The sequence below is a fragment of the Ochotona princeps genome, chromosome 1 (assembly GCF_030435755.1).
Source record: "Ochotona princeps isolate mOchPri1 chromosome 1, mOchPri1.hap1, whole genome shotgun sequence".
NCBI lineage: Eukaryota > Metazoa > Chordata > Mammalia > Lagomorpha > Ochotonidae > Ochotona > Ochotona princeps.
This window is the reverse complement of record NC_080832.1, coordinates 31,222,664-31,234,395: the sequence shown is the minus strand read 5'-3', so window position 1 is coordinate 31,234,395 and position 11,732 is coordinate 31,222,664. Positions and strand designations below refer to the sequence as shown.

The 11,732-nt window shown below is 40.6% G+C and overlaps 1 protein-coding gene across 1 annotated transcript in view; it reads right to left on the bottom strand.

Moving 5' to 3' along the window:
• Nucleotides 1–6,656: 6,656 nt before the first annotated feature.
• MOXD1 (monooxygenase DBH like 1) overlaps nt 6,657–11,732 on the bottom strand; it is an 89,501-nt gene continuing 84,425 nt past the window's right edge. The window contains exons 11-12 of the mRNA XM_012927604.3: nt 7,720–7,888; nt 6,657–6,979 (exon numbers count right to left, since the gene is read on the bottom strand). Coding sequence (XP_012783058.2) covers nt 6,815–6,979; nt 7,720–7,888 — 334 coding nt within the window. The 3' untranslated portion in view covers nt 6,657–6,814. The remainder of the gene's footprint in view (nt 6,980–7,719; nt 7,889–11,732) is intronic.

Sequence of the window (11,732 nt, the reverse complement as noted above, 5' to 3'; positions counted from 1 at the left end):
TAATTAAATTTTTGACATGTAAGCTTATGGAACCCATGAATACCCATGGCATCACACATACTCAGAATTTCCTCCATTGAGGAGACAGAGCTGGCATTTCAGAAATGGCAAAGTGATCGCAATTCACAAAAACAGAGTCAGAAAGGAGGCAGGTATACAAAGAGGAACTTGCTGGGATCTGCAGGGATTTCCAAATACTCAGTGCAATATTGAGAAGCCCAGGCTAAAATCAAGGGCAAAAGCTACATGGATAGAATGGAGGAAACTGTGCCTCGGGAACACACTTGACTGATTACAGTGCTGACCCTTTACCCAACAGGCAAAATGGAAAATTTACAATTTACTGAGATTTGTTAAAATATTCTTGCTTCTTCCTACAAGAGGGAAATATGAGCCCTTAAGACTAGATATCTCTATTTTTCCACCAACAGAACTTAAAAACAAAGAGCTGGACACCATATTGTATGCAAGTAACTAAAGATAGTTCAGACTGAAAATCAAGAGTATCTATGGTAATACAAACACATTCAGCAGTAGATAAGCTAAATTAAAAAAGTGTTTGATATTCAGTAAGAAACTACTAATAAAAAAATCCTGCAAATAAATTAGAAAATACAATTCAAACTGGGGAGACAACAATTGCAGTTATTCTTTGTTTGGTTAGTCCTCTGTGGTGCCTTGCTTAAATTCTAACTCATCTCAGCCCAAGCTCTGGGAGCCACTCCCAGTCCGTAAGGCTGCAACAACAGCCCTATGTACTGTAGGGCTACAATCTCTTGATGTTAGAATTTGCAGCAGATACGCTAGTGCCCTCTAGTGGCCATCAGCCACCTCAGTCTCACCCAGTTATTTCCAGTGGCTTTCCTTATTTTTAATTAGTATGATAAACTTGTGTTAGGACCAATAGGGAAGTTTAGCCTTTCTAGATATATTCTAGTAAGTAAAGACCACTTATAGAATAGTCGTGGTGCATAAATCTATATTAAATGTGTAAGAAAAAGTCTCACGAAGCAACAATAAAAACCTTAAAGCAATTTGTGTAAAAACTAACTCATAAAAGCCAAGAAAGATGGATTCAGAAGTTTTACTAGCTTTTTAAATAAATATACAGTGATTTTTACTTTTTTGAAAGGCATATACATGGAGAAGGAGGGACAGAGAGAGGTATTCCATCCACTGCTTCCTGCTCAAATGGCCATAAAGGCTGGAACTGAGTCAATCCAGAACCAGAAGCAAGAAGCCAGGAGCTTCTTCCAGGTCTTCCGCATAGGTTCGGGGCCCAAGGATTTGAGTTATATTCCAGTGCTTTCCCAGCCATAAGCAGGGAGCTGGATCAGAAGTGGAGCAGTTGGGACAAGAATCAATGTCCATAGGAGATGCCAGTGCGGCAGGCTGACTTGGCACGCTTCACAGCACCTGCCAGCCCCGTTTCATTAGCTTTGAAGAGAGCAAACTCGTTCAAAGAGGAAAGCAGGCTTGAAATAGCATGTATTTCTTTTTCAGAACTGTGAGACCTAAGAAATACAAGCCAGTGAATATTTTCCAGTCATGTCCAAATGCACTCAAACCTATATAGTTTATTGACTAGGTGCCATTTGCTGAGCAGAATTGGTTCAGTTAAAGGCAAACTTCAGTTAATTCTATCTAAAGGTTGGTATAGACAACAAAGAAAGCCTACATTTGCTGTCAAGTATTGTGTGCCTTAAATGTGTAGCTTGCAGAGGTGGGAAAAAAAAAGTAATGGCTGAGCTCCATATGCCAGGTGTGTAATCTTCCTTATCACATTTAATCCACAAGCAGCTTTATAAAGTTTGAAATTATTATCCCTACTTGACTGATTAGAAGACAGAAACTTATTTAAGTTTTGATCTAGTTTCTATACATAGTTTATAAAGCAATTGGAATTTAGGATTTCCAGAATACTTGCAGTAAAGCATGCTGTCTTCTTAGCTTTTTGGAATTGACACTCGTTTATGAGAGTAGTTTTAAGTATCAAATGAGAATTTTTGTGAAAATGCTTGGTAAGTATCAACATATTGCATAATGTATGACATTTTGGCTTATAATATTGGCTTTCAAAATATTAAAGGGGGCCAGTTCCAATAGCCTAGCAGCTAAAGTCCTTGCCTTGAACATGCTGGGATTCCATATGCATTCCAGCTGTAATCCCGGCAGCCCCATTTCCCACCCAGCTCCCTGTTTGCAGTCTGGGAAAACAATCAAGAATGGCCCAAAACCTTGGGACACTGCACCCGCATGGGAGACCTGGAAGAGTCTCTGAGCTCCCGGCTTCTGATCGGCCCAGTTCTGGCCATTGCAACCACTTGGGGAGTGAACTAATGGAAGGAAGATCTTCCTCTCTGTCTCTCCTCCTCTCTGTATATTTGATTTTCCAATAAAAATAAAATAAATCTTTAAAAATTATTAGAGGCCAAAGTGGACGAATTTGTGCTTGTATACTACATTTATAGATTATTGCCTACACTATTTTTCCAAGTCATTTTTTCACATTTCCCACACCATTTAATAGGAAGACTAGAAAACAAATGTTTTCACTAAATGAGCTTTTAATTGAAGCCATGGAGTGCATATGCTATTGTTAATAAGAGGATAATGAATGGAACTCAGACGAAACAACTTTCACTTAAAGAGTTCCAACTTAGGACCCGGTCTTCCTTATGGCAGAACAATTCAGCTATATGATAATGTCCACACAATTTACTACAAATACCTTACTGCACGATGAAAGACAGAAAATGAGCAAAGTTGTTGTATGTGGAAAAATCTCCGTTATAATGCATCTGATGGGTCTAGCTTTCTAGAATTTTATGTTTCCTTGCTAGTCTGTGAGGCATGTTCATCTTTTCTTGAAGAATAATCTATAGAACTGAAACTTCTCAAATTTTCATGGTCTTATTCACCAATATTTTATAATACTTTATGCAATGGGATTCATTTTAGGATATTCTTTTTTAATTGGATAAGTTCTATTCTATTGTTTGTGAATTGTGCCACTCCAGATAATAGAAAAATAGAATGTCTGTCTGTTGGCAGCTACAACAGGAAATAAGGAGTGGATCGGTGAACCCACAGGGAGAGCTATGTCTATTGGGCTTTGCTTTGCAGTTGTTTGTGAACACCTTGAGAGTTTCAGAAAATTTGTGAAGTTAGCTCATTGTAAAGTTAGTTGAGTGTTCCATAGTTTAATCCCAGAGGAACTGCTATTCAGTTACAATATAGTGCAGTAAATGAGTCTAGGAAATTTGAATACTGAATAACTTCTCTAGCTCTTTCAAATTCATATTTACAGGAACTGTGCACAACTCAAATATTCTCCATGAACACAGGGCTGGCCTGAGAAGAAAGGAGTGCTCTAAGTCTAATAAATTAACTATTAGTCAGTCACAGACTATCAGTTTAACTACGTTAGGTTCGTACACAACATCAAGCAAGGTCTTTTAAGGATAAGGCCCTCTTGCGTTTCACCAATGCCATAACACTAACCTGAGTGCAAGCGGAAGTGATTTCTGTCATTTCCGAATCAAAGCCTTCTTCACTAACAAACCTACTGCAGGTGACACTTGGGCGATAGGGGGAGGAGGGCAAAGGATCCCTCGCAGAAAAAGGTAAGCCCTAAATAAATGAATCACAGACATCAAACTATTAAAAATGAAGTAAAATTTATTGTGTCAATTTGGAGTTCATTTCAGAAGCTAATGAACTAACAGATGCATCTACATTTGCACGTGGATACACACAAACACACACTACACTGACATGAACTAAAAGCATATTTACCAGAAACTTAAAAGTTGTATTCTCTAGGCAGTAGGATTAAGTTTTGTTTTCAAAGTTGCTGTATTTCCTATTTTTTTCTACAAAGATATTACTATGCACTGGGTTTACAGTTGGGGAAAACACGAAATAAATGTTAGATAATTTTAAGTGATTCCTAGTGGAAAGGTCTCTTTCTTTGTTTTGTTTTAGTTGGGGTAATCCTTTCTTACATCCGAAATGCTTCATATCCTTTCTCTGATTTGGATCCCCAGATAGGACACCCATTTCATCTTCAGTCAGAACTGGCACAATGACAGTCATCCAGCCTCCTTTCATGGACACTGAAGAGCAATTCCAAGCTAATTTCTTTTGTTCTAACCACTAAATGAAGAGGTGCTCCAGGAGAAAGAAAATTTACCTGATCACTAACTGTATATACATCTTTATGTAGTTCATCTTATTAACTTTTTATTTTAAAATAATTGTAACGATGATATAAAGAACTCTGGACACATCTCCCACCAACCTCTTTGCAACCATTTTACCATATTTGAACTAATTTTCATTCTCTCAGTTAAAGTAGATGACACACAATAGATGACATATGATATGTAATGGGTAGACAGAGGAACAAAGATATATTCATACATACAGATACACAGATTACACAGATTATAGATAGATAGATAGACAGATGAATTTCCATGAACCATTTTAGAATAACTTGAATGTGTATATCAAAATTCTTCAAAATGTGCAGGATTATTTCTGTAATTCTACTTACAGTAACGTAATCATAAGGAAACAAAGACATGAGGAACTTTTCATTAGAAGAATGTTAATCACCAGCATCTATCATATCAGGAACATAGAGATGGTCTTTATGATTAAATATGCATTTCCTGATCTAATTTTATAGTTGCATATACAGACCGCTTTCAAATGTCGTCTGTAACCTCAAGATAAAGTTGAAAGCTCTTAACACCCTGTCTCTGTTGACTGTATCAGTGTCATGAACTTTTGGATTCCTTGGAATGTGCCTTAGCCTCAACCAGAAAAAGGAAGGAAGGAAGGAAGGGAGGAAGAAACTCAAGATAGCTTCAACCTCACAGGGCCTGAATGAAAACTGGTGCCGTTCAGGCATGTTTGCTCCATCGTTTCTGCAGTGAAGGGTCAAACCAGGTACTACGATAAATGGAAGCTGCTTTCTTGCTCAGAGCTCAACTGTTGCTGCCTGAACAGAAGCAGTTGATGTGCCTTGCCCCACAGTGGCAATAAAAGTCCTTCAAGGGAAAGGAGAAAGAAAGGCGCTTCAGCTTATTTGCAAAGTCTGCTCAATGTAAGTGCAAGTAAGTTAGAAGTAACTGAAATTCTATGGAACACTCAACAAATAAGCATTCTTAACTTCAAATGTGGCATCAGTTCTTCAAAGGAAGACAGATTCACAAGAATCCTGGGAGAGGGAGAATGCCAGCATTCTTCTCTTCTATGAAAACACGAAGCCCTTCCTGGTGGCCATGTTCACTGTTCATATGTAGAACAAGGAAAACAAGCATCTATGGCATCATTTCCAAAGGAAATCATTCAGAATTCCTGAAGGAAAAATAAGCATGAAATTTCAAATAGCCAGTGTTTGGGATTATCATGTTACTCAAAGAAAAAATAGAGAGGAGAAATCATATGATTTGATATCACACTTTACACAATGAAAAGAAGCAAACACTAAAATATGCCTCATAAATTATTCAAACATTTCACCAAGTGCACAAATTGTAAGACTCAAGAAGGAAACACTCTAAACATAATATTTATTTAAATGACAACATAGTCTGTGTTGGGGACACCATGTGAAGAATAGAAAGAACTTCAGAATACAGTTGGAAATGCAATGTTCTTAAATAATTTTACTGACAAGGTAAGTACAATTACGTTTTCTTCTCTCAAGGAGTAAGCCATCACATGAAGTCAACACCATTCAGTTTATTAATATGATCAAAGCAGATTCAGATCAAGAATGGAGAACAGGACAGAAAACAAGATTTTGCTTACCCAAGAGAACAAAAAGTGGTAAGATTTTCAATTAGTGATGCTTTTATGTGTCAAGTTAGTTTATTAACTAAGAAGAAACATCCAGAATAGCAACCATGACTCACAGTCAGCCCACGTGTGAAACACCCAACACATCACTGAGGAACCTTGAAATCCATTCCCCCCTTTACTGCTTGCTCTGTCAGAACTCGGTCTGGCACCTCATGAAGGACCCCTCAGGGCACTGGGCTTGCAGCCAGCTCCATTTGCTCCTCTGCATACAATCGATTGCACCTTGTTTTTGTGTTTTCCATAACTTCTTTCTTTTTGGTGAGTGGCAGAACTCCACTGGCCAGGATGGAGTATGGAAGGGTTGAGGAAGTACTGTGAATGTGAGGGGGGGGGGCATTTGAGAGCTGCAAGAGACTCAGCTAAGCAAGATGTTGCAGTGAGCATTCCCCTAAGTCACCAAGCCAGTGAGTCCATGAGTAGAACAGCAAGGTCCACTGGGACACTTGGAAGGTCACATGCATAGAACAATATTGAAGGAGGCAACTAGAAAGGAGTGCAGCCATATATATATATATGATGAAAGCATTTTTAAAAGAAACATAAAAGTCAAAATTCAAAAAGATCAAGTCATTACAGTGAGCATTTAATAATATGGGATAAGGAAAGAGAAAGAATTCTTTTATTTCCACTGAATAATTCCAATGCGTTTTTAAAGACCAAATTAAGGCTGATTTTGATTTACTTGGACATCTGTATAACACAGGAAGCATTTTGGAGGCAAAAACAAAACATAAGTGACATCTCTCTGATAAGCCATGAAGGAGGCAGGGACAGGAAAGGGGAGTGAGATGAAAACTTTCCACCCCCTTCACAGCCATCTCTTCATGCCCAAGGTGGAAAAAGTCTTTAATCTGTACCTTAAACAACAGGTTCAGAAGATGCAGATCTCAAAAAAAAAAAAAAAAAAAAGCCACCCAGTACAGCAGAATTAGATTAATCATAAGGACTCGGTGATCAGCGTGCTGCTGAGAAACACGAAGCCTGTAAGCAACTTGAGGGAGAAATCTTCGTTCAGAGAAGAGGAAGATGACGTTCCACAGGCCAAAGGCTCAGCTTTATAAGGTCTCTCTATTTCTGGAGGTAATGCTGTCATTCCTTGAATCTGGAAAGAAACAGCAGACAGTGCAAATGAGCAAGTGATTTAATAGCTAGGCAGTAGCCATGCCTGTTCAGCCATCCACACTGCTACAGGTGCTAAGGAGGCAGGGGACACTTGCGAAAGGCTTAAGCCATCAGGAGAATCAGAACTTAGAAATCCAACACTACACATCCAGCTCTATTGCTTTCTGAAGCTCACATCAAATTCCTTTTTTTCTTTTTTTAATTGGAAAGTCAGATAAACACAGAGTAGAAGAGACAGAGAGGATGATCTTTCATCCAAAGACTGACTCCCCAAGTAGCCGCAACGGACGGAGCTGAGCCAATCTGAAGTCAAGAGGCAGGAGCCTCTTCTGGGTCTCCCACATGGGTGCAGGGTCCTCGACTGCCTTCCCAGGCTACAGGCAGGGAGCACGGTGGGAAGCAGGGCTGCCACGATTTGAACCAGGGTCCATATAGGATCTCGGCATGTGCAAGACGAGAACTTTAGCCACTAGGCTACTGTGTCAGGCCTGCTCACATCCAATTCTGTTCCTGCTCACATCTGAATGTTCATTTCAGATGGTGGAATCAGAAATTTTCGGTCAGCCCAAGTAATCACTGAGCAATAATTATGAGGCATATCGAAAGGCACCTGGGCCATCAGATTTACAGACATGTGTCTGTTACGTAGATTGCCATGCTACAGACTTGGTTAAGATGTGACGTCTAAGTTCTCATAGGTTAAAACAATGTAAGGCTTACCGACCACTCTGCATTGTCTGTCTTGGAACATCTCACGTTCACTGGCAGGCTAAGAACAAGCTTGTTAAATGCGAGACCCTCCTTTTTAGTCCATTTAAACTTATTCATTGCATCCATGAAAGAAAGATTTTTGTACTGTTTGGGACTTTTGATAATGAAAGGCCAGGTCCTAAATTAAAAATTAACAATCACAATTACAATCAGAATAAAATTACATGTGTCTAACTTTTCTACATACTAAGAACTTATAATTGCACACTTTTGCACCCATAACCAATCTAGGTAAAGCCCTTATGAACTCAACAACAGTTGCTAGAGGATATAACATGCCAAGGAAGAAGTCTTCTAAGAGAGTTATAATACTTGTTTCGGTAGCAGATGAGTATGACTCAGAAAGCATCCTGTAGCACAATAATGCATCCATCTTTTGTAATCAGTATTCAGATTTTATGGGAAATAAGAGTTAGGCAGATATATTAACAGTATTATAATAATGAAAACACATTTCTACAAGTCTGAGAAGTGTGAACAAGTCTTACACAGCATCATACATAAATAAAAAGGTAATATTTTTATAACACTGTAGTTGAGAATCATAAGTTGTGTTATTCTTATGATTTAATATTGATCAGAATTTTTCTTTGTAAATTCAATTTAAACTCTGAAATGCACTTTTTCTAGGTAGTTAACAAAGTTTATCATATCCGATGATAGAGTCAATTCTAATTTTGCAACAAATATAGAGCAATTTATATATTTTTTCTTTTTTCTTTTTTTTAATTGTTTCCTTCATATATCTGATGTAAACGGAGATTTTAAGGGAGAAGCCCCACCCAGTCTCCCACCCACCACAGGTCCCAGATGTGGGGCATGCTCCGAGGGTCTTGCTCTAGTGGTTTTGATAGTTCAACAGTTTCTGAATTACTGCCACTCGCACCACTCCAAGTATGAAGAGGTCGTTGGAGAAATCCACTGATTGACATAGTCCATCATAGAGTCTCTGTTTGCCCAGTATTTTCATTGCCAGCATATAACTGAGGTGGTTGACTGACTTGTTCGGTCCTCTGTCATTTGATAGTTAGTGTTCTGAGTCCGAAAACTCAATTGCGGAGATCCCCAAAGAAACTTTGCCTGAGGTGAACCCAGACCAGATTCTTGTATGTACTAGCAAGTACAGGGCCCACCACAGTCCATTGCCCCGATCAGCTGCTGGTTGCAATTGCTGGGTTGGTTCTGTTTCCATCTCTGTCTTCCACTGGAACCAACGGGTGTTTGCAGTCCAGCCTGCTTGTGCCCAGAACATACTCAGCCTTCACATAAACCAGTGGGAGCTGCAGCCTAGTCAGAGCAACCCACAATAACCCCCACCAGGCCCGCCCCCTTCCCTGTTTTGCCAGTATGTGTGGCAGACTAGTCCAGTCTGTCCCACATCCCCTTCTGCTCTCATACATGCCAATGGGTATTGAAACCTTGTTCCATCTAACCAGCTCAACTATCTAGCCTTCATGGATGTTGTTGGGTGTCTCTGTCTAGCCACCCCAGCCCCTGTCCTAGTTTTCATGCCCTCCCATGGGGGGTGGTACCCCAAGAGGGAGGAGCCCACTATTTCCCTCCCAGGCCTCTCTCACTCCCAGATTATGAACTCTCCAGGTGGTTCTGTGGTTTAACTTGACAGAACTAGCCCCCAGTGCCAGCTTCTGCCAGCTGATGCTGTGGCTAAGCCCCAACAACCCTCACCCACTCTAATTTTGTTTGCACCAGTAGGAATAATCAGCCCAGCCTGGTTTTTCCCTAACCTGGTCCACATGAGGCACACAGGTGTTGTAGGCCTGCCTAGTCTGGTCTACCCCCATCCCAGCTCATGCTCTCCAGTGGGAGTAGCTGTCCAGCAATGGAACCACCCCTTATTCCCCTGCTGGCTCTGCCCCCTCCCTTGTTGATTCTCACATGTGCTGGTTGGGTGCTGCTGTCACATCTGGCAAGGCAACCTCACCTTGGCATTCCGTGTTGTGCACTGCTTTTGTCGTGACCAAACCTGGTCGACCCACACTCTGTTCCGGTGTTTGGATTTGCCAGTGGATGACGTGAACTGATTCAGCCTGGTCTGCCCCTGACCCATGCCAAATGTATGCCAGTGGGACACTTTCCATGACCTCTTCTGGGCTGTTTCCTTCCATGCTTCTTGCGCTTACCTGTAGGTTATGTGTCCTGCCAGAGGAGTTGCCCAGGCTCCTCCATCAGAACCCCTCCAAGTGCCAGATTTCACGCATACCAGTGGGTCTATGAGCCAGCACTAGTCAGTTCACCTCCTGTCCTAGCAGGAACAGTGGGTTTTCCTAACTGGCCTTCAACCCATTCTGGTTCTTGCTATTGGATGTTTCAGCCCAGCAACGGCTCGTCCACACTCACATATAGCTCAAACATGGCTCAGTTGGGGTTGAGACCTAGCTTATTCCATCCTCCAGAACACCAGAATGTGTTGCAGTCTGACCCGGCCTGGTGTGTCTTGTCCCAGTCCACACTTGTGCCAAGGGAGGCTACAACTGTATCCTGACCAGAGTGCAGCCCCCTTCCAGCTCGTACACCCCTTGGTGGGAACCTCCACCCAGCTAGGGTGTCCCCTTAGCCCCCCAACTGGGCCTGTTCCCAGCCATAGATCATACAAGTCAGTGGTTGCTCTGACTCAGCTTGGCACAGCCCCTCACCTGTCGCGATCCCTGCTTTAGACACTGTGGCTCACCATCTGTGGTTCACGCAGACCAGTTGGTGCAAAAACCTAGCTGGGCATGTCCTGTGCTCCAACCTGGTTTCCAATCTTACTTGTCAGCTAAGGTACAGCAATTTATGTTTATGAATTCAGATTCACCAATGAAAATTTAAGTTTAATGTCTTCAATGGCTGGCATCTTTCCTTGCTCTCCATAAACTGAAAAGCAAATAATGGAAGATAATGTGGCTCCATTTCTTTTTGAGCCACCCTGGATGTGCCACTTCAGTTATAAAGGTTTCATTTTTGGTGTCTTTTCTTGGAGTAGAAGAAAAATAGATGGAAAAATCCAGCCAAGAAACAGTGTCATGCACACAGAACCAAATGAGTTAACTCACAGATTCCGATCAAAACTAATAAAACAAACAAAACTTAATTAGCAGACATCCATTTCTGGCCACATTGGAATAATTTGCACCACATCTATTCTCTTACTATAAAGCACTCATAAACTAAATGAAATAGCCAGTTTTGGACTAGAGCACTGGTAGTACAGAACTATGCTCTCCAAAAAGCAGGGAACAGTGAAATGTTCCAGCACTGTGTTCATCTTAGCTTTTTGCCTGACAGAACCTTCTGGAATATCACACACAAAGGAATATTTTCAAGCAGAAACATGATGATCTCAATGAGCTAAGGGAGACAGAAATCAGAGCTCATGGATCCTGAAGCAGTTGAAAATTTCAAGGTAGAGCAAGAGAGAAGAAAAAAAATTACACATAGAACGTTAAAACATCATGTAAGAATCACCTTAATGTGTGGATGAGTAATGAATGACTATATTTAGAACAAAATTCTACAAGGCTGTGCAAAAAGTCACTGGGAGTTTGATGGCCAAACATTTCCCAGCGCTCATGGAAAGCTGGCAGCTCTTTGAACTCCAGCCAGTCAGCCAGGATGGAATATCTCTGTTGACTATTCAACAAAGAACTGAGAATGGGAAAAACTTAATAAGAAGCTACGTAAGCCCTAAATATTGATCTTAAAAGGGGAAATAAGGCTCTTAAACATAGAAACAACCTGGTACCAATCAAAATAAGATGCATAATGTCCTGTGTCTGTATGTAGTCAAAACTGGAAAAAGTCAATCAATCTGCCAAGACTCAGCAATGAGAGTTGAAAGAATTAGAAGAAAAGGATGTCAAAGCATGAAAATAAACATTAATACATGGTGTAAAATTTTTGCATTGAAAATAAAGACTGAGAAATGAACTTAATAGTAAGTGTAAAACCATTTTACACTCACA